The 25,868-nt window shown below is 33.6% G+C and overlaps 2 protein-coding genes across 2 annotated transcripts; both read right to left on the bottom strand.

The window, feature by feature from the left end:
- Positions 1–6,323: 6,323 nt before the first annotated feature.
- LOC148760542 (uncharacterized) lies at positions 6,324–7,085 on the bottom strand. The gene has a single exon (XM_088810523.1). The coding sequence runs from the start codon at positions 7,083–7,085 to the stop codon at positions 6,324–6,326; it is 762 nt and encodes a 253-aa protein (XP_088666649.1).
- A 1,623-nt stretch (positions 7,086–8,708) lies between these two features.
- LOC148760543 (uncharacterized) lies at positions 8,709–9,616 on the bottom strand. Its single transcript, XM_088810524.1, has 2 exons — positions 9,307–9,616; positions 8,709–9,241 (listed from the first exon to the last, which is right to left on the bottom strand). Exons 1-2 carry the CDS (start codon positions 9,614–9,616, stop codon positions 8,709–8,711), a joined length of 843 nt encoding a protein of 280 aa, XP_088666650.1.
- Between the last annotated feature and the right edge of the window lie 16,252 nt (positions 9,617–25,868).

Consider the following 25,868-nt stretch of genomic DNA (forward strand, 5'->3'; position numbering starts at 1 on the left):
GGGGAGCTACAAGAAACCATATAATTTCGTTTTCACCATGCAAGAAATAAGAGTATGAAAACCCAAAGAGATTTTTGTCTCGAGTAGGAAATCAAATAAAATTTGTGGTCCCGCTACCACGTAATAACCTCTGAGAGTCTCGCTCCACCGGATCCCACATGCCATGGCAGTCTCAACGATGTTGGCCGATATCGAAGATATCAAACGGTCGCAACCGCGTAATCATCTGGTGGCCTAGCCACGCATACATATATCACAGAACATGGTCCCCGCCACGCCTAATCGCCCGTCGGTGACCCAAAGGTTCTCTAGCTAGAGCTCACTCGTGCACGAGGGTCACAGTTAACCGAAGTGACAACCGGCCTACTCTCGAATCTCTCGATTTATAAAACCATTTTAAAAATCACTTTATGTCCTTGAAATCTCGTTTCAAATTATTTTCAAAGCATTCAACATAGGGTATGATAAAATCTATCATTTTCTCAAAATATATTTATGCATGAATTGCAAAACAATAATCCGCATGGTGAGTAAGCAATATAACCATGAATGCACACTGTACAAATATAAGGCACAGATTTTGAGACAAAATAGTGGGAAGGGCTTGTTTCTCGATTTTTGAAACACTTTACATATAATTTATACATATATATATATATATTCAAAACGATTTCTAAACATAGTTTGCAACCACAATTCCCTAAAATATCTATCAGCACATGCTATTCATAGTGTTCACGTTTAAAATAAATCATACTTATAGGTATATATTTACAAAAATTTTAAAATTGACACCCCCTACTCACCTCACAATAACGGGATATTACATCGTTATTTCTACTTGCCGGCCGCTCGTTACTTCCTCCGACACGCCACTATAGTGCACTATCTTTATTTTAACACTTCCAAATTGAGCTAAGTTGGCCCAAATTTCCACCTTTATTTTCTCTTCTGAACTTTTCTTTCCTTATTGCCATTGGTCCCTTCTCATGGGCTCTTTCCATTCTCCTTTATTGGGCTATGCCCACTATTTGTTTATTTAGTTTTTTTTTTCGTTTCTTTCTCTCTCTTCTGCTCCTCTTCTTTCTATTTATATTTTTTTTTTGGCAATCGGTCGACCTTTTCCTCCTCCTCACTTGCACCGCCCAATTGGCCTTCTCTCACTCAAAATCAGCTTCACAACCTCTCCTACCTTCCTCAAAAACTGGCAGCACAAAGCCCCCTTTATCCTTCACAATCCGGTAGCCAACAGCCTCCACTTTTCCTGCACAAATCAACAGCAACACAGCCTCTCTTTCTCACCCTCCTACTGCCATTTTTCTGCTCTCTCACCAACACTCTTTCTCCCTTTTCTTTGCCTCATACACGGCACTCTCCAGCTGCCATTTTCTGCTCTCTCACCAGCACTTTTTCTCTCCTTTTCTTGGTCCTTCTTCTGCCGATTTTATCCCTTTTTTTTTTTGCTCTTAAAATGTCGGTCCTTCTTGGGAGGAGAAAGACCACAATTTTATTTGATGTTAATTTCACATGTGGGGGACAAGTTGGACAAGTCAATGTACTTGTCAACTATTCCTTTTTTTTTTCTTCCTTTATGGCTTTACATTCAGCCGACCCCTACCATCATTTCTTTTTCTTCTCTTTGTCTTGGCTGGCTTAATCCTTTATTCTTTCATTTTTTTCTATTTGTTGACTTTTCTTGCACTTTCCTTCAAGTATTGATCACATGGCCATTTATCCTCATTTTGCCATTCATTTCTTTTTCTTTATCTGCCTCATTTATTTATTCTTTTATTCTTTTACCCTTTACACTATTTTTACTCTATGTTTTATTTATTATTTCATGATCTCATCCAAACCACATTCACCCCATTTTATTTTTTCCACATTTTATCACCATTGCCTCAATCAAAGTTCATACAACTAGTTTTAATTTTTATTCTTTATTCACCATAACTTTCATCTTTATAATTTGGTCCTTTCAATATTTATTAAATTTCAATTTCTTTCTATCTTTCTTCCTTCATGCGTGTCCAATAAAAATATCGAAGTTGTACTTCAACGCGGTATTAGCATAATATTTAAATATTTACTTATCGCGCTAATTCGATTTAATAAAATTATACGGTACGATTACCGTCGTTTTTCTCCAACATTCTTCCCTATTTCTTCTCTCCCACTTAAATTAGTCATATTCCCTTCTTTAGGACTAATTTTCCTAATTAATAAAATATTAATATTTTAATATTATTTTATTTATAAACTAATATTTTATTCTAAAATATTCTTTTCGCCCGTAACCGCTCTTCGACACTTAAATTTGCATCAAGTGACCCTTCGTTTTATCGATAAGGTTTTATTGACTGCTAAACGAGGGTACGGGGTGTTACAAAAATTTTCAGAGAAAAAGAAATAAAGGCTACTCAATCTAGTCAATCTTCAAATAGATAAGGCAAACTCAAGTTGTGTTCCTATTGTAAGAAAAGGAATCATACAGATGAGCATTGTTGGTTAAAACTAGATGCAAAGTGTAAGATTTGCAGCCAATTGGGACATATAGACAGAATTTGTAAGAATAAAGCAACTGAAGATAAAAGTGCTCAGCCTAATGAAAACTCAAAATTAACAAAAGAAGTACTATTCATGGCTCAAACAGATTTAGAAAGTGATATCAAAAACAGTGAATGGCTTCTTGATAGTAGCAGTTCAAGACATATTGCAACTTCTGAAGCTGTGTTTGTTGATCTTGATAAGAACTATCAATCAAGGGTGAAAATAGGTCATGACATTTACCTGCAGGAATATGGCAAAGGGAAGGTTCAAATACAAACCACTACTGGTAACAGGTACACACCTAATGTTTTACTTGTTCCTTCTTTTTCACAGAATATTCTGAGTGTTGGTCAATTATTAGAAAATGATTATATTTTGTTGTTTAAAGATAAAACTTGCAAAATTTATAATCCTTCAGGTTCTTATCTTATGACTATACCAATGAGAAATAGATGTTTTTCTATTAAATCTAAGTATTTGTGTTTGCAAGCTGATGAGGAATCTGTAACATTGACTGATCTATGGCATAGAAGGCTTGGTCATTGCAATCTCAGAGCCTTAGAACAGGTTAGTAACACAGGTCATCTTGACAAGCTTCCAAAATTAACTGATAATGCTTCAGTATGCAGTACATGCCAACTTGGTAAAATTTCCAGGAAGCCTTTCCCTTCTGTTAATTATAGTCAAGCCAAGTGTTAACTTGAACTTCTACACTCTGATGTTGGTAGACCTCTAAGTGAGGAATCTCAGAATGGCAGTAAATTTTATCTTCTGCTCATTGATGATATGACCAGATGGAGTTGGATTTTCTTCATGAAATTTAAGTCAGAAGTCTTTGCATTGGTTAAAAACTTCAAAACTAGAGTTGAATTAGAAACTAGTTGCAAAATTAAGACCTTGAAAACAGATATGGAGGTGAGTATACCTCTAATGAATTCACACAATTTCTTAAACAAGAAGGAATATTTCATCAGCTTATTGCTACTTACCCTCCTTAGCAAAATGGAGTTAGTGAGAGGAAAAACAGAATAGTCATAAAAGTGTACAGATGCTTGTTGTATGAGAAAAAAATGCCTAAGAATTCTTGAGCAGAAGCTACAAATACTGCAGTTTATTTATTAAATCTGTTTCCAACACATGCCTTGAGTAACAAAACTCCATTTGAAAATTGGTATGGATACAGACCCTTTGTTGCTCATTTGAAAGCCTTTGGTTGTGTATGGTATGTGCACATACCAAAATCATTGAGAGATACACTGCATCAGAAAGCTAAATCTGGAGTGTTTATTGGATTTAGTACTCAAGCAAAGGCATATGAGGTTTATCTACTAGACAAAAAGAAAGTGGTTATGAGTCAAGATGTAGTGTTTGATGAAGCTGCCAGTTTGAACTGAAATGTTCCTCAGCCTCAACCATCAACTCTTATACATCATATTCAAACTTCTACTCCAAATGATCGAGTTGAAATTGAGGAGGATAAGAATATAGATGATCAGCTAGTTAGGGGAACCAGATCTTTTGAAGATATATATTAGAGTAGCCTGGTTGCTATTGAAGAACCTAGCTGCTATGCTGAAGCTTCTAAGGATCCTGTTTGGTCTAAAGCTATGCAAGAGGAACTTCAAATGATACATAAAAATGGCACCCGGTCTTTGGTTGATAGGCTTGAAAATAGGAACATTATTGGTGTAAAATGGATATTTAAGAGGAAACTGAATCCTTATGGTTCTCTTAACAAATGCAAGGCACGATTAGTAGCCAAGGGCTATAGTTAATTGCCTAATGTTGACTAAGGAGAAACATTTGCTCCAGTAGCCAGGTATGATACAATTAGATTACTGTTAGCTCTAGCTGTTGCACTTAATTGGAATGTTTATCATCTGGATATAAAATCTGCATTCTTAATGGCATATTAGAAGAGGATATTTACATTGAACAACTTGAAGGGTTTGAACTGTCTCCTAGTTAGAACAAAGTATACAAGCTCCACAAAGCTTTATATGGCTTGAACCAAGCACCTAGGAGGTGGAACAGCAGAATCAATGATCATTTGATTCATCAAGGCTTTGTAAAAAGTCAAAATGAAGCTACACTATACACTCTCAAATCAGGTGATAAATTACTGTTGATAGTCTTATTATATGTGGATGACTTACTAGTTATTGGGAGTTGTGAAAATGCCTTGCAGAGATTTAAATCTCAAATGCAAGCAAATTTTGAAATGACAGATTTGGGGCTTATGAGATATTTTCTTGGACTTGAAGTTCATCATTTGAATATTGTTATTTGGCTCTCTCAGAAAAGTTACATCTCAAAGGTTCTCAAAAGATTTCAGATGATAAATTGAAAAACTGTTACAACTCTATTTGTTGGAAACAGTAAGCTTTGTGCAGATAGGGGTAGTAAGCTTGAAGGCCCTTCTGCGTACAAAAAGCTTATGGAGCTGATGCCTTCTTCTGTTCTCTTGGCTGATTGCTACTATGCTTCTTTATCTGCTGTGCTGTGCATATTCATTTCTGTCTTTTCATGGGTAGTCCTGTTTCTTTTTTAGTTTGTTTTGTGCTTGGTTTATATGTATAGATTGTGGCCTGTACAGTTTTTGTACAGAGTACTTTTGTAAGTAGGTGTTATGTGAATTTTATTCGAATTGTTTCTCATGCGGGATATTGTCTTCCTTCTTGTGGAAGAGTGGTCCTGCTTACGATTGTTTCTTATGAAATGAATATTATTATTTGCCTTTAAATAAAAAAGAAATGTGAGGAGAAAATTTCATGTAGATTACTACAAGCTGTCAAAATTTTATAATTATTACATGCCCAAAACATGGTAAGAATACATCTTGACTCCTGTTTTACGTATTTGTTTTTGTGAACAAACCAATTGAATGTGTTTGATGATTATATTTACCATAATATAATATCATTTGTTAAAGAAAACATTACGATTCATATTATCATCTCATAATTTATCTTATAAAATATTATTTTCTCGAATATTCGACTTACTGGTGGAAATACACATTATATGGTACTTTAAATATTTGTTTTGCAACCAACAAAATCTTACCTTAATGCACACCCGAGCATTTGATTCATTAATTGATACATGATCTCTTATTTAAAAGGTAACGTTTGAATCTCCTTTTCTCAATTAAAAAAAAAAACCCTTACCTTAATGCTCTAAAACTTTTAACTCTGAAGTTCAAATATCATTATTGCGTTGGGTTGATTTGATGAAATTATTTTCAAAAGGTAAAAGTGAGTTTCTTTAAGTAATTGGATGATTTAAATGCTGGAAAACATTAACATTAATACATTTCATGGCCAATCAATATCAGAAGTCTACTTTGGTTAGGACTGTCCAAGAGCACTACTATGATTTAACCATCCCCACCTAAAAAGCAGATTATCCTCTTTCACTCAATTAAAAAAAAAACACATTAAAATGATAATAACATTACAGTTTGTAGAGTTAATAAAAGTACACATACAATGGTTGGCAATCATTTCATATGGTATTGCTACGTACTAGTGTAAGAAAATTGGGCAAATTGACAGGAATGAAACATCGAATTCCATTAATTTAATTTCCTAACATAATTTTTTTTAAAAAATACCAACAGTAGAAACTTTAACACCACATAATGTTAGAGAGAATGAAACAGTACTAAATAAAGAAATAAAAGAGACAACCTGACAGACAACCATCCGAGCTGGGAGTAATGCCCAAAGGAGTTCTCATGCTAAAGAAGAAGAATGGGAACCTCTAACACATCAATCAAACTTCACAAGGATTGCAAGAATGATGCTTCCATCTTCAATCTCCAAATCATCGGCTGTTTCGTTCGGTCTAATAAATTTTTTAGAATGAATAAGGAACACATGGCAGTTAAGAGCACCATTGCGGGCAGAGTAATCAACCATTAGATTATGTAGTGGGGTGCTTCGCCCAATCCAATAGAACAGATTATCATCTTTTATCATATTATGCACGATCAGAACAACCGGTTTCTCTTCATACCCCCGAGGCAGAGAGATCAGGGTTGACTGGGTTACAACCCTGACCATGAATTTGTTGCATCCTATAACTCGAATGATATCTTCATCATTCATCTTTAGATCATCAGCTGTTTTCTTCGGGTCTATACGGGAATTGTCATAAAGGAACACATCGGAGTTGAAGGCAACACCAATGCGTTGAGAGTAATCAACCATTAGCATTTGTAGCGGTGTGTTTCGGCCAATACAATAGAATAGCTGATCATCTTTTACAAATTCCTGCACTCTCAGAACAATGGGTTTCTCATCATTCACCCTAGGCAAAGAGATCAGGGTTGATCTGGTTGCACCCCTGCCCGAGGAATTGGTCCGTGCAATAACATCAATGATATCTTCATCTTTCATCTCCAAATCATCAGCTGTTTCCTTCGGGTTTAAGCAGCAATCGTTATATAAGAACCTCTTGGAGTTGAACGTAACACCATTGCGTTGAGTGTAAACGAGCATTAGTTCTTGTAGCGGTGTCTTTCGCCCCATCAAATAGCAAACTTAATCATCTTCATTTCGTCCCTGCACCTTCAAAAGAATCCGCTTTCCATCTATCTCCTGGGAAAGAGTGATTAGAGTCGATTGAGTTCCTCCTGTGCTGCTCATATCCATTTTCAATACCACATCGGGCTGCCTTTTCCTAGGATGACTTTGCCAGTGTTGAAGAGATAATTTATATAGTTGTATTCAACTTCCAGAAAAGAGCAGCAGTGTCTCTTTGGGAGTTGAAAACTTGAAATTACTAGGAAACAACTTGCTCTGGAAACATATATACATGCACTTGCTCCTCCAAATTAATATCCTATTTCATTAATTGGGCATTAGAAATTTACCAATCTTTACCTTGATTAAAAAAAATAACTGCCCAATGGAAATTCAAACGGCCTAACTTTTTGCATTATTGATAAGTTAACAAGGCAGGGATATTAAGAAAGTATTTATTATATCATTATTGCTAAAGCTAACCAAAAGACAAGCATGCAAACCCTACTCAAGTTAGAACGGAAGCCAAAGTCTCAAGTTTTGTTCATCTTCTTCAGGGTTGGAGCTAGTCAATTTTTGTTAGAAGCAAAGACAAAGAAGAATAAGGGTTAAAAACTTTTATGAAGACCCTTAAAGATAAAAAAAATATATACCTTATAAACAAAAAGACAAGAAATGTATAATATATACAAAATTTTAAAAATTTTGACCTCCATAAATGCATCCGCCTCTAATCTTCGGATTAATCTCTTGCTAAGCTTAACATGAGTTTCTTCCGATGCTTATTTGTATTTTTTTCCTCTCATATTAATGAAATTTTATGTCTTTCAAAATAAATTGAACAAACTAATTTACTAATGGTCATGATTATTAATTCCATAGAGTAAAAAAAAAGAAGAAAATAATAGAAGTTTGTGCTATAAAAAATAGATAACAATAAGTAAATTAGGAAATGCTAAGAATGAATGTATTTGGTTTCCATTCAAGATTAATCCTCGTCTTAATTTTTATTGAATTATTTTAAATAAAAAATGATGAATTATTTAATATAAGAAATCAAATTTGAGTGAAAAATTAGTAATGTGATTCTTGTCTAATGCCTGCATCATGACAATAAATTGATCTGGTGTTGCCAATTAACAAGTCATTTGGAAAACAAGAATATTGTTGATGATGAACATAAAAGTTACACCTCCTATTTCCTCTTATCTCAAGATTCAAGTGCAAGTTAAATTGAGAGCAGGGGGGAATGAAGACAAAAAAAAATTAACATGGGAATGAAATTGAATTCTTATAGTACTTGTCTAGATTATTAATTAAGCTTATTATGAAATTTTGTTTCTCACTGAAATGATATCTATGTTTTAGATTATAACTAGCAAGGTAAGAATAGTACAACGGGGAAAATTCATTGACAAAATTCAGAGTGGAGTTCAATAAATATTACATAACAAAAACATAACCCTATGCACTAATGTAAGAAAATTGGGCAAAATGACAGGCATTAAACAACTAATCCCATTAATTTAATTTCCTAATACAAAATTAATATAAACGGAAGAAGCTTTAACAGAGAGAGAGGAAGGCCTATGTAACATCTTAGCTGAGAGAAGGGCACATAAAGAGTTGTTATGCGAAATAAGAAAAGGGACATCTCACGCACCCAAAATAAGCATGATACAAATCAATGCTATCTCCATCTTCAATCTCCAAATCATCGGCTGTTTCATTTGGTTTTATAGATTTACCAAAATAATTGAATCTTACATTGTCGTAAAAAGCACCATTGCGGTCACAGTAATCAAGCATTAGATTATGTAGTGGTGTATGTCGCCCAATCCAATAGAAAAGCTGATGATCATCTTTGCTTGAATCCCACACTCCCAGAACAATGGGTTTCTCGTTATACACCCGAGGCAGAGAGATCACAGTCGATGGTGTTGCAACCCTTAAAGTTCTTTTGGACCGTGTAATGATATCTTCATCTTTCATCTGCAAATCATCAGGTGTTTTCTTCGGGTATATACGAGATCCGTCATATAAGAATCTCAAAGAACCGTAGGCAACACCAATGCGTTGAGTGTAATCCAGCATTAGTTCAATTAGGGGTGTCTTTCGACCAATCAAATAGCAAAGTTGATCAACTTCCTTCAGTCCTGCACCTTCAAAAAAATCCGCTTTCCTTGTGTCACCTCAGAAAGAGTTACTAGCGTCAATTGAGTTGCACCCGTGACCGTGAATTTAGCCCATGCAATAACATCAATGATATCATTATCTTCCATCTTCAAATGATCAGCTGTTAAACTCGGGTTAATAAGGGAACCGTCATGAAGGAATCTCTTGGAGTTGAAGGCAACACCAATGCGTCGAGTGTAATCCAGCATTAGTTCATGTAGCGGAGTCTTTCGTCCCATCAAATACCAAATTTGATCAGCTTCATTCCGTCCCTGCAACTTCAAAAGAATCCGCTTTTCTTCTGTCGACTGAGAAACAGTGACTAGGGTCGATTGAGTTGCTGCTGTGCATCTCGTACCCATTTTCACTTGTTGGATCAGACTGCCTTCTCATAGGATATCTACGCCAATGATGAAGACACAATTTACATAGCAGTACTCAACTTGCAGAAAAGAGAACAAGCGTCTTTTTGGGAGTTGAAAACTTGAAATTAAGCTTTAGAAACTTATATACATGCATTTGCTCCTTCAAATTAATATCCTATTTCATTAGTTTGGCGTTGGAAATTTACCAATCTTTACTGTGATTTAAAAAATAACTGCCCCATGGAAATTCGAAAGGCCTAATCTTCTGTATTATGATCTGGGGTTGTGATTTTCCAAGTCATTTGAAAATAGAAGAAATTGTTGATGATAAAGCTCCTATTTCCACTAATATCAAAGATTGAAGTACAAGCTAGTTAAGGAGCAAATGCATGCATATATGGTCCCTTTGCCATTGATTATTTCAACTTCCAAAGTGACACTTTTACAACTTGGTATTGACTTTCTTCTTATCTGGAAAATGCTATATAATGCATGCGTATATGTTCCCTTTGCTATTGATTGTTTCAACTTCCAAAGAGACACTCTTACAGCTTGCTATTTACTTTCTTCTTATCTGGAAAATGCTATCTAAGGTCTCTTTTCTTGATTATTGTCCAAGAAATCCTAATCGGAAAGTAATATTGTGTTGCAGTTTGGGTGTTGTAGTATATCTCAAACCCATGGATAACCCATTGTCAAACCTGGAAATTCCCACGTGCTTGACCATTTCTTCGTTTGTGCATGTTATACATAAGGACCCTACTAATCTTCTCTATATCATTTCAATTTTATCAAAGGTAAGTTTGGTAATTAAATTAATTTCTATTCCAATATTTCTTGTTTTTTAGTTTTGTGAAATTATAATTTCTCAATAAATGAAATTTGATGAAATTAGGGAGATTATATTTCCAGGTTTGTCCGATAAGCAACTTCCAAGGGGTAAATTCATTTTACCCTTAGTTTTTTTATTTTCTTTTTTTTTTTAAACAACAGTTTCGGAATTTAATTCTATTATATTTCTCAACTCTTTCAATTGCAACAATGGCAACCAATGAAAAAAGAGTTACACTTGGCCAAGGTATGTCTTTCACCTTGAGAACTAGTAATGCATATTAAATACAATATAATGCATATGAAAAGGATGCCCACCGAATCTCATTAGGCAGGGTCTTCTTTTTCACATATCTTGCAAGAAGGTAACTCATTTGCCGATTCCTTGGTGAAGTATGGAGTAGATTGAAATTCTCTCTTTTTTGCCTGGTGGTGATGATTATGTTTCTTGTATGATTTTTTATGCTGATGTTTGGGGTCATTGCTGTGAACATGGTTTAGCCTTTTTCTTTCTTTCTTTTCAGTTCTCTCACCCTATTTTTTGCTCATTTTGTGGGGATGCTTTTGACGGGAGCCTTTTACCCTTTTTTATCAGCCTGCTCTCAGGCCATCTGCTCCCCCTCTTTGGGCAGCAGCTATTCTGATTTTGTAAAATCTTTTTATCAATGAAATCTAGTGAATGGCTGAGCAAAAAAAATCATCATGTAGGAATTATTTTGTCACTTTTCTTGTCACCGTCAAACCATTCCAACAAATAAAGCTTTTTCCTTCAAAATGGTCTAACTTAAATATTTCTTTTAAGGAAGCCATTGAAATCCATCACCATGAAAAATAAGTCATATCAAGTTTTTGGATTGACACAACTTGTAGTCAGCCAAGTTTTCTTTTCACTTTGAGAAATTATAGGCATCCGATATTAATAAACAATTCATCCAAGGAAAGCAAAGCAATAGTTTGGGGATAGGAAAAGCTATCTATTAGGTCCTTGTCGTAGAATAATGAAAAAACAAGTTTATTTTTTCAATTAAATCTATTTATATTTATTAATAGACCAAGAGCTAATATACCATAACAAGTCTCGATCCATGACCGAAGAAGACTCCTATTGGCATAAGAAATCTAACCTTGGTAAAAATGACGATAGAAAATAACATCGAAAGCTGCTCATAAAGCAATTGGCAGATCATATTATAAGATATGATTGTTATTTTTTGAAAAAATGGACGTCTACAAGATACATGACATGTGATTTATTTATTTTTAATGGTTCAGATCATATTATATATTTTTTTTAATGGTAAGGGAGTTAGGAGAAAAGAGAGTACTAAGTTACACAACAAAAGCAATAAAGAGAAAATAGTGCCTTAGACAATAGAAAGTCACAAAACGGCCGTTAAGTCACTAGTGCTAGAAATCTTTGCTTTAGACAATCCATTTGCAATAACTGCATCAAACGACTAATTTCCAAATTTAAGAAAATTAGGCAAAATGTGAGGCATGAAACGACTAATCCCTTTAATTTAATTTCCTAATACAAATAGAGAGAGCCTTAAGTAACATTCTAGCTGTGAGAAGGGTCCAAAAATAGTTGTTATGAAGCAACTCTTAATATAAGCCCTCAAAGGCCCATTCCCATTCACTCACCTTTTTACTTTCCATCCCAATGAAGGAAAACCTCTTCAACCCTACGCTTATTCCATTCAAACTCTTCGATATAAGCCCTCGGAGAGACCATCTTTTATTAAATCCCACACCCTTCAAAATCTATTTCTAGTTCTCCTATGACCATATTTTATTAAGTCCCGCACTCTCAGAGAAATGGATTTCTTTTGAGGTGCACCCGTTTCCGTTAATGAAGAATCGCTTTCCTTGCTGGAAGTTTAATTGAGCATTATGAATGAAACAAATAAAAAGCCTACTAGATTGGCTGATTTATTTGTGGTTTGCAAACACATCTCATCAATATGCGTGGAATTTGTTACCTTCTCAATGTTGGGTCAAACAGGTTTGTGACATGAAAATTTTAACTTGAAATTGTTACCTTACCACATTTTTCAGCTTTCTGTAGCAACCACATTACTTTCCAGCAATAACAGAAGCATGTTCTTTTTCTTACATGAACCAACTAGATAATTTGTTTTGTCCCTTGGTTGTAATTTCACCCATCTAATCTCTGCCCCTTCTCCTATTACACTAGATCTATGAACTGAATCATAAAGATCACCACCAACTCTGCACTCAGAAGAACAAGATCGATCTAGCTTTGAAAACTCTCATAGCTTATTTTATTCTTGTGCCATTGTATGGCATCAATCTTTTCCCTTTTGTAAACAATATCGGTAATCAACATCTCCTTTTCATCAAATTTTCTTACTTCAACTTTTCCCAACTTCTGGAATTGACATCAATTTTAGAAACACAAGCTCTTATTATTCCCTCCCTCAAAAAGCCCCGACAAATCCAACCCAGAAACAGATATTTAATCAAAAGCATTAACTCCATTAGAAACCATGTCATACTTTGGACAATAAACAAGGTTCGATGGTTTGCAAATGTATTTAATTTTATCAGTGGCCATCAGGCACTTGTCAGGAAGGCCTCGATCCTTTTCCGTAGAGAAAAAAAAAACTTGTTGAACGTAAGCTCTCTTGTAAGTTTAAGAGATGAAGTAAAAAGAGATTAAAAGGCTGCAGCAAAAGCAAACTGCGCGCAGCCGTCAGGACTCCTAACGTTGTTCGTCATCCCATTAAACAATAAAAAAAAAAAACCTAAACACTTAGCATGAAAAGAAAAATGGCGCAGCGATGGGCACAAATAAAGGAGGGGGTTTCTATTCATGGAAAGACTGTTGAAAACTTTCCTGATATAAGCAAACTTCTTTTGCTTTCTTTATCATTCTTTTTTATTATCTTATCATTCTCTTGGTTGAGCTTTGGCTCATTGCTAAATATATTAGAATATTTGTTGAAGAAAAAAAAATTATAATTCAATTATGATGTCATAACTATGTAATTAATTATAAAATAATTAATTTATTGATTGAATTATTTCAAAGACATATATTTGAAGTAATTCACTTATACGTCATATATTTATCCCTTGAGATAATTTGAAAATAATATTTAAATTGAACCAATCAAAATTTAATTATTGATCATCAAATTTATCTCTAAATAAATCAAGATAACTTAAAGATAATATTCATATTTTTTACTAATCAAAATTTAATTATTGGTCATCTAATTTATCTCTAATAATTATGATAATTTAGAGATAAAAATCAAATTTGATTATTTAATTTATCTCTAAATAAATTTAAAGATAAACTTAACTTCGTCCAATCAAAATTCAAAAACTCAAAATCCGACCAATCAAAAAACTATCAATGAGTCATAATGATTTATCTATAATTAAATTAAGATAATTTAGAGATAATCAAAGAGACCACATTGTCATCTATAAATTAAGATCTCTCATCTAGCACTATAAATAGGGGCTCCTCCAAGCTATTTTTTTTTATTTGAAGGCATTCGAAGATTTAGAGCATTTTAGAAATCAGGCAGAGCAGAATATTTCTAAAGTGAAGATACAAGTAGCGTCAAGTATAGTTCGTGATTAAGATTAAGTCCCTTGAAGCGAAGATATCAAGTATAGTTCGTGATTAAGATTAAGTCCCTTGAAGCGAAGATATCAAGTATAGTTCATGATCAAGATTAAGTCAAGTATAGTTCATGATCAAGATTAAGTCAAGTATAGTTCATGATTAAGATGATCAAGTATAGTTCATGATTAAGATGATCAAGATTAAGTCTTTTGAAGCAAAGATCAAGTGAAGTTGTGATCAAAACTAAGTCCAAGTTCGTGACTCTTGAAAAAATTAATCAAAGAAGTTCCAAAAATTATAACTCACATGTCTAATAATTTTTTAAGTCAAAAAATTTCGACGAGAAATTTGTATGTACAGTATTATATGAACCAAAGCACATATATATAGATGAGAACTCCATCATCAAACAAACAAATAATATAATAAAGATTTGGAACTCATGTACCACTCCACCAAATACGAGTTCTCGAAGAAGATCCACCCAACATAAAAGAAAATACTTCAATGAGATCTAATCCTCAATGATATCTTCTTCCTCCATCCCCAAATCATCAGCTATTTTGTCTGGATTAATACATGAACCATTCAAAAGGAGCCTCCTATAATCGTAAACAGCACCCGTTCGGTCACAATAATCAAGCATTAGATTACGTAGCTGTGTTTCGGCCCATCCAATAGCAAAATTGATCAGCTTCATTCTGTCCCTGCACTTTGAGAGCAGTGGGGTTGTCTTCTTTCAGCAGGAGAGATCATAGTCGATTGAGTTGCTGTTGTTCACCTCTTAATCATTTTCACTGCCTTTTTCCTAGGATTTCTTGGACAATAATCAAGAGAAGAAACCTTATATAGCTTTTTCCAGATAAGAAGAAAGTAAATACCAAGTTGTAAAAGTGTCACTTCAGGAGTTGGGATAATCAATAGCAAAGGGAACATATATGCATGCATTTTCTCTTGGACCGATTTCATTGCCTGATCTCCTTATATGAATATTAGCTTGAAAAGTACTACAGTAATTCCATTTCATCCCAAGTACCTTTGTCCTTATATTCTTCCCAACTCTTAAGCTAGCTTGTACTTCAATCTTGAGATTAATGGAAATAAGAGCTTTATCATCAACAATTTCTTTTATTTTCAAATGACTTGGATAATCACAACCCTAAATCATAATGTAAAAGATTAGGCCTTTCGAATTTCCATGGGGCAGTTATTTTTTTTAAGCACAGAAACGATTGGTAAATTTCCAATGCCAAACTAATGAAATAATATATTAATTTGAAAGAGCAAATGCATGTATATAAGTTTCTGAAAGCTTGGGTGGGGTGAGAATCAGACAAAGGTGTAAAGATTTGTCAAGAGAGAGAAATCGGTTTTGGAATTTTTCATAGTGGGAATGTGTTTTTTTGTGTGATATAAAAGCAGTTTTTATGTTTTTCTGTTTATTTACAAAAGTGTCCCTGTACTCCTATGTGCTTAATTACAAAGGGATAAATTTTCTCTAACTAACAAGTATAATTCTATTATTTACAACTAATCTAAACTACATTAACCAGCTTGATATTCCCCTTCAAGAGGGGCATGTATATCAATAATGCCCATCTTGTCTAGCAGTGCTCTAAATTGTCTTGGTAACAAGGCTTTTGTAAGCAAATCTGCTACCTGCATTGTGGAATGAACATATTTAGGATTGATGATGCCAACAAGAACCTTTTCTCGTATGAAGTGGCAATCAACTTCAATGTGCTTGGTTCTTTTATGGAATGTAGGATTTTTACATATATGGATTGTCGATTGGTTGTCACAATACATTGTAGCAGCTCCATTGTGACTAATCCTAAGATCTTTCAATAAAGATACTATCCATAAAATTTCACAGCAAGTTGTAGCCATCGATCTATATTCAACTCTAGTAGAACTTCTTGAGACCACTAGTTGTTTCTTAGATTTCCAGCTAACTAATGATTTACCAAGAAAAATAGCAAAGCCTAATACAGATATCCTTGTTTCATTGCAACCAGCATAGTCACTATCTGTATAAGCAGTCAAACTCAAATCTGAATCAAAAGAGAAAAGTACACCTTGTCCAAGTGATGCCTTTAGATACCTTAATACTTTATAAGCTGCTTGACATTGCTTTGGCTTTTCCATGTTTTGTGACAAATTCTACGCTGCAAAGGCAATATCAATTCTTGTAAAAGTCAAGTACAATGGCTTTCCAATAAGCTGCCTATAATTGCTCACATCAAGAATTAATTCTTCATAATTTGCTTGTGTCATTTTTAATTATAATTCATTGGAGTAGTTGTTGGTTTTGCCCCTAGTAAACCATAATCATTCAACAAGTCCAAAGTGTATTTCCTTTGAGAAATAGAAATACCTTTGACTGATCTTGCTATTTCTAAGCCAAGGAAGTACTTTGGAATTCCTAAGTCCTTAAGCTTGAATTAAGACTGTAAGTATCTCTTAACAAAGTCTGCCATAGATCTATTTGATGCCCTAATGATTATGTCATCAACATAGACTAACAATCCAATAAAGTCTCCATTGTCATACAACTTCATGAAAAATGAATAATCTGATTTTGACAGTTGAAACCCAAATTTTAGCAAGCTTTCAGTAAATTTACAATTCCATTGTCTCAATGCTTGTTAGAGACCACAGAAAGATTTCTAAAGCTTGCAAACTAGTTTGGAGTTGCCTTGATATTCCCCCTGAACTGTGTAACCCTGACAAAGATCCATATATACTTCTTCATGAAGATCTCCATTGAGGAAAGCATTGAAAATGTCCAATCGAGATAAATGCCAGCCCTTAATAGTTGCCAAAGCCAAGAAAATTCTAACTGTAGTATGCTTGACAACAGGGCTAAAGGGTTTCATAAAATCAAATCTTTCCCTTTGGTTGTATCCCTTGGCAACAAGTCTTGCTTTGAATCTTTCAACAGTACCATCAGAGTTCAATTTGATTTTATAGGCCCACTTACAGCCTATGGGAAGTTTATCAGTAGGAAAAGGTACCACTGTCCAAATGTCATTGGCTTTCAAAGCCTCCAATTCATGTTGCATGGCTGCTTGCCATTAAGGATGGTGAACAGCTTGATGATAATTGGATGGTTCATGGATAGGTGTGAGATTTGCAACGAAAACTTTACGTGAGGCTGAAAGTTGGGCAGTAGATAGATATTTAGAAATTGGGTAGCAGTAATATTGTTTTCTGGTAAAAGAAGAGAAACGGTGTTTGTTTGAGGGTTGTTAGAAGGAAAACGATGATGATAGACATCCAAATATTTTGGTGGTTGTCGAATCCTAGTACTTTTTCTAAGAGGTATGGAGGGAGGAAGTGTGTCATCAAGATGTGTGGTAAGTTCATGGTCAAGGTCAGAATTGTCATTAGGGAAAGATGAATCTATTTTAGAGTTTCGAGTGGAAGCTTCAGCAGGAATAGATATGGACAGATTAGAATCATCATGAGGAGCATGTTAAGGATAAGTAAAAGGAAAGGAATAACAAGGATCAACAAAGTTATGAATGAGAGATGATGAACTTGAAGAATTAGGTGATGGTGCAATTGTGATGTGAATGTTGGAATCAGAATTAGTATTGGCATGTTTATACTTGAAGGGAAAAATATGCTCATGAAAGATAACATCCCTTGATGTAAACAATGTTGCCTGTCAAGATCATATAATCTATATCCTTTCATACCTAAAGGGTAACCAATGAAAATACAATTTCTAGCTCAAGGTTCAAACTTCTTTTTATTATGGGCCAAGGTAGATGCAAAACATAATGAATTGAATACTCTATGATGGGAATAAGAGGGTGATTTATGAAACAACATTTCAAAAGGAGTTTTGTTGTGCAAAAAGGGAGTAGGTATTCTATTAATAAGATGAGTAGCTACAAGAACAGCATGACCCTAAAATTTAACAGGTAATGAAGATTGAAACAATAAAGATCTTGCTACTACTAGGAGATATTGGTGTTTCCTTTCCACTACTCCATTCTACTGAGGAGTATCAACACATGACAGGTGATGTAAAATTCCTTCGGATGAGTAAAATTTAGGAAAGTTGAACTCTATGCCATTATCAAATCTTATAACCTTCATTTTAGTAGAAATTTGCGTAAAAACCATGTTATAAAAAAAAGTTAAGATATTAGCAACTTCATATTTGAATTTGATTAGAAAAACCCATGCAAAACGAGTAAACTCATCCACAATGGCTAAAAAATAATGATATCCATCAACGGAGGAGGTCTTATAAAGACCCCATATATCAGTGTGAATAAGGTCAACAGCAACATTAGTTGATTTCACATGAGTTGGAAATGGAAGTCTTTTTTGTTTTGCAAGAGGATAAACATGACAAAATAAATTTTCAACACAATTGACATTGGTACATTGTTTAGCAATTTGCTTGATTTTGTCAAAGGAAACATGACCAAGTCTAAAATGCCATAGGTCAAAAGTACTAAGTGCTGAATTACAATGGGAAACTGAAGTTGTATTACAAGAAACAAAAGAAGAATCAAAATTTTTGGAAAGTAGTGAAACTAGTTGATTTTCAAAAGTCTTCTTGAATTTTCCATCATCCAAATAGCATTGCAAAAGATACAGTCCTCTTTGTACTCTAGTATGCCCAATCATTGTCTATGTATTGATGTCCTGAATAAAGTAATGATTATCAGTCAAGATCACACAATATTGTTTACATTCAGTGAGTCTACTGACAAAGATGAGGTTAAATGCAAAGGAAGGCACATAGAGTACATTTTCTAAAATCAAGGTAAGATTAATTCTCACTGTACCTGTATGTGACACTGATGCTCTAGACTTATCAGGCATTTGCACAAAGTAATTATCAACTGCTATATAGGTTGTAAAGGATTCTACAGAATATGATATATGATCAGAAGCCTCAGTGTCAACAAGCCAAATTTTGCTATCAATGCTGAACATATTTGAAGATTTTGCATTGGTATAATTAACACATATAGCAGATAAAGAAATAGGGATATTAGTGATAACAGTTACGATAGAGTTCACTGCAGGAGTTTTTTACTGTGAAGTTGTTTGGACAAACTCATTTTCACTATTTTGAGTATCCTCATTGATAAGAGCCAACAACTTGCGAATTTGGTGGTTTGTGAGAGACAATGATGACATTGAATCATTGATGCTGTCCTCCTATTGATTTGACCCTGACGTTGCAACCACACTATTGATTAGAGAAACCATCTTCTTAAGATATCCTTTGTTTTTAGTGAATTTAAAATCAAAGGGGAAACCTATAATTCGGAAACACTTTTATTTTATGTGTCATGTCTTCGCACAATGTGAGCAATGCAATTCACTTTTGGTTTTCTTCTGTTCCTCACTCATTACTACCATTGCACTCAACTCTATAGTAGATTATGACTAGACATGTAATGCTTTCTGTGATTCTTCCCTAAAGACCAAATTATAGGCCTCATCTAAGGTCGGAAAGGGTTTGAGCATAATGATTTGTGTCCTGATGGTAGAGTAAGTATCATTCAGGCCACTCAAGAACCGAAAGACATAATCCTTTTGACTTCGGTCCACAAACGTCTGAAAGCAACTTTTGTTACAACTACCACATTCACAAGAAATGAGTGGTCCATACTTCTTTAGTTCCTTCCATAAGCTATTTAAATCAGTAAATTAAGTATCAATTGATCTGTTACCTTAAGTGAGGTTGTGAAGAAAGTATTGCAAGTTGTATATACGTGAATCATTTGGATGAGAGAAACGAATCTTTAAGGTTTGCTAGATTTGTGATGCCAAATCCATGTAGAACACGATGGCTCTTATGGGCGGCGTAATCGATTCCAAAAGCCAATCGACTATCAGATTGTTGCAGCATTTCTACGGAATGTGAAGAGCATCAGAAGCTTTTGGTTCCTTAATCGAGCCATCAAGGAACCCAGTCTTGTTTCTGATAGATAAGGTAAGAAGAAAAGAGCGACTCCATGATGTGTAGTAGCTAGATGTGAGCTTTGGGTTGATTGAAACATACTTATGATTGTCTGTGTGATGTAGGTAATAGTGTGAGTATTGGTCTTCTAAAGGGTTTGATTTTACTGTTGAAGAGGTTGTCATGGCTCTTCAAAAAAAGTTCAAAAATCTCTAGAAAGAGAAAAAAGATTTGATGATTGACGACAAGAGAAAGGAAAAAAAAAGCTTTTGAAGGATCGGTGGTGGAAATTTTATGCTTGAGTGGTGGTAAAGGGTTTAATCGCAGCAAGAATCCATGGATGTTGTTGCTTTAATACCATGAAAGCTTGGGTGGGGTAAGAATCAGACAAAGGTGTAAGGATTTGTCAAGAGAGAGAAATCGGTTTTGGAATTTTTCATACTAGTAGTCTAGGATTGTGTTTTTTGTGTGACACAATAGCAGTTTATATGTTGTTTTGTCTATTTACAAAAGTGTCCATGTGTTCCTATGTGCTTATTACAAATTGATAAATTTTCTCTAACTAATAAGTATAATTCGATTATTGACAATTAATCTAAATTACATTAATTAGTTTGATAGTTTCCAAAGATTAATTTCAAGTTTTCAACTCCCGAAGAGACACTTGTGCTCTTTTCTGCAAGTTGAATACTACTGTATAAATTGCCTCTTCATCATTGGCCTCGACATCCTATGAAAAGGCAATCTGATCCAACAGTGAAAATGAGTAATAGATGCACAACAGCAACTCAATCGACTTTAATCACTCTTTCTCAATGGACAGAAGGAAAACGGATTCTTTTGAAGGTGCATGGACGAAATGAAGCTGATCAAATTTGGTATTTGATGGGACAAAAAACTCAGCTATGTGAACTAATGCTCGATTGCACTCAACGCCTTAGTGTTGCCTTTAACTCCAAGAAATTCCTTTACAACAGTTCCCATATACACCCGATTTCAACAGTTGATCATTTGAAGATGGAAGATGAAGATATCATTGATGTCATTCCATGGGCCAAATTCAAGGTCACAGGTGCAATTCAATCGACTAAGATCTCTCTCCCACAGTTCCACTGGTGCATGAAGCGGAACCCATTGTTCTGAAAGTTAAGGGTACAAGAAAGGATGTTATTCAGCTAATAATTTTGCTATTGGATGGGCTGAAACGCACAGCTATGTAATCTAATGCTTGATTACTGTGACCAAACGGGTGTTGTTTTCGATGATATGAGATTCCTTTTGAATGGTTCACGTATTAATATAGACAAAACAGCTGATGATTTGGGGTTGGAGGATGAAGAACTCATTGAAGTATTTTGTTTTATGTTGGGTGGATCTTCTCCGAGAACCGTTCCTACTTTGGATGTTAAGATTATCGCTCTTAATTTCTCTAATATGGAAAATGGAGGGTGATGATGTTATGGATATATTGCCACCCTCAATATTTAGTGCATGAGTTTCAAATCTTTATTGTATTATCCATCTTAGTTTGATAATGGAGTAGTCATCTATATGTGTGGTTTGGTTTGTATAATATATTCTAATATATTTAATAATGAGCCAAAGCCCAACCAAGAGAATGATAAGAAAAAAAAAAGTTTGCTTCATTTCATCAATTGGAGAAGTAAATAAATCATGCATGAATATTCGAATGAACATACACTAGTTGTAATTAAAATAAATGGAGGTGGTAGAGAGGATAATTTAGTTTTTTTTTGCAGCCATGCGGGAAAGCAGTTTTATGGAAAATGTGCAAGCACGGTAGACGAATGATTTTAGAACCCACAAGCAAACTCGCTAAGCAAATAGTATATCATTATATGGCTCTCCAACTCTCGAATAATGTCGATTGCCACCACTACATTAGCTTCAGTCCAACTACCTAAGCGAGCAATTACCTTAAGCACTACTAATTAATGGAACTCCTTATTTATTTTTACTCCATGGTTACTAGGAATTTCTAGATCTTGTAAATGTTAGTCGACATCCCTAAGGTTACATGAATTTTGGACTTGCTTCAAAGTTATTGCCTTTATACAAGAATCTCCACATAGTCTAACCAGCTTCCTTTATTTGTAATGAGTATATGATGTTGGTAGAAATGGACTTTAGCTGCGGTGAAGGCAGTGATAGTAAGTTGTTGCAAGGAGAGCATTGTCTTCACTCCAAGTCCTGTGATGGATTTAAAAAGGTTGCATGGTTGGAATTTTGATTTGTTAGGTTAAAGTTTTTCAAGAAATCGAAAACAAAGTTAAATCAACCGAACAATGATATTTAGCAAATGGTGAAACTCCTTGTTAAGTAAAGAGGCTATATATATATATATATATATATATTGATTAATGAAAAAGGAGAATATGAGAAATAGTGAAAACCCTGCAAATCATATGCAAAAGGACAACAAAATAAAAAATATTCTATAGTTATTTGATTTGAAGAGAAAAAAAATTATTTGATTAATTCACTTAAAAAAGAATAAGAGAAATGGTCAAAACCGTGCAAATTATGTGTTGATTGATTCACGAAAAAAGAGAATATAAAAAATGATGAAAACCATGCAAATTTTGTACAAAGGAAAAAAAATAAAAAATTTAGTTTACTTATATAGTTTGGAGAGAAAAAAAAATTGTTTCATTGATTCACTAAAAAAGATTATAGATGAAATGTTGAAACCCATGTGCAAAAGGAAAAAAATAAAAAATAAAAAAAGAATTGAGAATTTCTGTGCAATGCATAGGAAAAGAAGTAAACAATTTAGTATAGTTATTTGGTTTGGAGAGAAAATTTATTTGATTATGCCATATGCCATGTCAAGATAAAATTATTAATGATGTCAAATGGACGTGTTTATAAAATAATTTTTTCGATTCTAATTTCTATAGTAATAAATTTAATATTTAAATACTTGATTTATTTTTACTATATTTTTTAAAATATTTTATTTAAATAGATATTTATTATTATTATAAACTACTTTTATTAAATAATCAACTTAGTTCCACGAATATTTTATTTGTAATATTGTTTGAGTTAATTAGTCACCTTATTAATTTAATCTTAAATAAAATATTCTATGAATTTATTCCTTTAAATATTAATGATGATTATTTAAATTAACGAGATATTGAAATATAATATTAGAGTTTATTTGAACTCTTTAATGAAAACCCTAATTAAATTCCACACCTAGGAAAGTCATCCCGAAAATAGCAAGTCTTTACCTTCCCAGATAAAATTCCATCATTGAAGTTAATCCAAATAATATTTTTCTATATTAATACTCTTGATGGCATAGCTAACCTAATTTCTTAAACCTTAATATTTTAACCCTCCAATTTTTAGAATAATTTTAGTTCTTATTAAATTGAATACTACATTATTTATTATTATATCATTTCATATTTCTTTTCTAACCTAATATCTATTTTATTATATTATCCCAAGCATTATATATAACAAAGTATTTCATTATTTATTGATACATTTTAAAAAAAAAACCTAAAAATACCTTATCCTTTTATTCTATTTAGAGAATACATATACATTCATATATTTTCTATATTAATTGAACATTACATATTAATTTATGCATATATATATATATATATATATTCTTATATAAACTATATAGTCATTGATTAAAACTAACAATAATCACATAATACAAACAAATAAAAAAATAATTCAAACTCAACCAAACACTCAAAAAAAAAACCTGGTTTAGGCTATATGACCTAAAGAAAATGGACCCAAGAATATTTCGAAGAAGCCACAAGTCTAACTTGGTCCATGAGTTTCAAATCTTTATTATATTATCAATTTTAGTTTGATGATGGGGTTCTCATCTATATATGTGGTTTAATTTGTATAATATATTCTAATATATTTAACAATGGGCCAAAGCCCAACCAAAAGAATGATAAGAAAACAAAAAAGTTTGCTTATTCATTAATTGGACAAATTTTCAACATAGTCTTTCCATTACCAAGAAATAATTAATCAAACAAAATTGAGAACTCAAACAGCAATAAATAATGCATGAATATTTGAATAAACAGATAATAGTTGTAATTACAATAAATGAAGGCGGCAGATGGGACAATCTTGTGTTTGCAGCCATTCAAGAAGGCAATTTTTATGGGAGATGTGCAACCATGGTAGACGAATCATTTTGGTACCCATAAGAAAAATCTCTGAGCAGATAGTACATGTAACGACCCCTCCTCAGTCGCTATCGGCGTCCGAGACCTCCGAGAGATCCTGCCAAGTCTGGAACAAGCCTAAAAAAAATTTCTCCATAACTCATTGTACATCTTTACTAATTCGTACTAATATTTGAACCATATATATATATTTTTATAACTTAAAATTTCACAAGAAGCATAGCCATTAAATTTTGACTCTAAGTCATAATATCACAATTAAATACATTGAGTTCAAGAATCTAAAATTGATGTTTTTATCAAAACTAATATTTGTTTACATAGTAAAACCAAAGTACTACAACTCAATCTCTAACAGCGGAGCGACTCGGAATAAAAGGCCATGATATGCCTTTAACTATTTGCGGTGGGCTAAACGCGCTGATGATTATTCGTTAAGTCGATCCTTGTCTGCAAAAAGGGGAAAAAAGGGGTGTGAGTCTCACAGACTCAGTGATCATCGGCTCCGTGAGTAGGGCGTAGATGGGAAACAAGCACATAGCAGATCAGTCGAATATAAAAATGCAGGATTACAAAAAATAATTTATTTCAAACGGGAGTTTGTGCCTTATATAAAAAACCGAGGATTTGTTATGCATTGTAAACACTTCAATTGATAAATCAACCAAGGTAGATAAAAGGTTTGCTATAAAACCGATCAATAACCTTATTCAAGTCAATCATTTGAAATATTGAATTAAAATAATTTTACATAAAGAAAATTCCGCCGTCAAAATCAATTGACATTTTCCTCAAATCAAATCAGTATATTCGGCAAGCTCCCATGAAATTGAATGTTAATCAAACTCATACGTAAATCATAAATCACCTTGCACCCGAGGAGTTAAAATTCATTTCACCGTAAAAATAAAGGGAGCTGTAGAAAAATCGTTAAATTCCGTTTTCACCATGCAAAGAAATATGAGTTTGAAAACCCAGAGATGCCACTCTTGAGTAGGGAATGAAAATAAACCTGTGGTCCCACTACCACATAATAACATCCGGGAGCATCACTTCCACTGGATTCCCATGTGCCATGGCAGTCTCACGATGTTGGCCGACATCGGAGAATCAAACGGTCGTAACCGTGTAATCATTTAATGGCCTAGCCACGCATATATATATCACAGGCCGTGGCCCTAACCACGCTTAACCGCCCGTCGGTGACCCAATGGTTCTCTAGCTAGAGCACACTCGTGCACGAGGGTCACACTTAACCGATGTGACATCCGACCTACTCTCGAATTTCTCAGTTTAAAAAAAATCACTTTAGAATTACTTTATGTCCTTGAAATCTCGTCTTAAAATTATTTTCAAAGTATTCAACATAAGAATTGATAAAATCTATCATTTTCTCAAAATATATTTATGCATGAATTTCAAAATAATAATTCGCATGGTGAATAAACAATATGACCATGAATGCACACTGCACAAATATAAGACACAGATTTTGATGTAAAACAGTATAAAGGGCTTGTTTTTCGTTTTTCTAAACATTTTATATAATTTATACATATATATATATATATATATTCAAATCGATTTCTAAACGTAATTTGCAACCATAATTTCCTAAGATTGCTACCAGCACATGCTATCCACAATTTTCGCACTTAAAATAAGTCATACGTA

Source organism: Theobroma cacao, chromosome 10 (genome assembly GCF_053813885.1).
Source record: "Theobroma cacao isolate CCN51 chromosome 10, ASM5381388v1, whole genome shotgun sequence".
Taxonomy (NCBI): Eukaryota; Viridiplantae; Streptophyta; class Magnoliopsida; order Malvales; family Malvaceae; genus Theobroma; species Theobroma cacao.

What these genes read in the sequence shown, in the direction of transcription:
- LOC148760542 (XM_088810523.1), bottom strand. Translation starts at nt 7,085, where the DNA reads ATGGGGCGAAAGACACCGCTACAAGAACTAATGCTCGTTTACACTCAA.
- LOC148760543 (XM_088810524.1), bottom strand. Translation starts at nt 9,616, where the DNA reads ATGGGTACGAGATGCACAGCAGCAACTCAATCGACCCTAGTCACTGTT. An exon ending in GGCTAAATTCACGGTCACGG is followed by an intron (nt 9,242 to 9,306) that starts GTGCAACTCAAT and finishes ATTTTTTTGAAG; the next exon opens with GTGCAGGACTGAAGGAAGTT.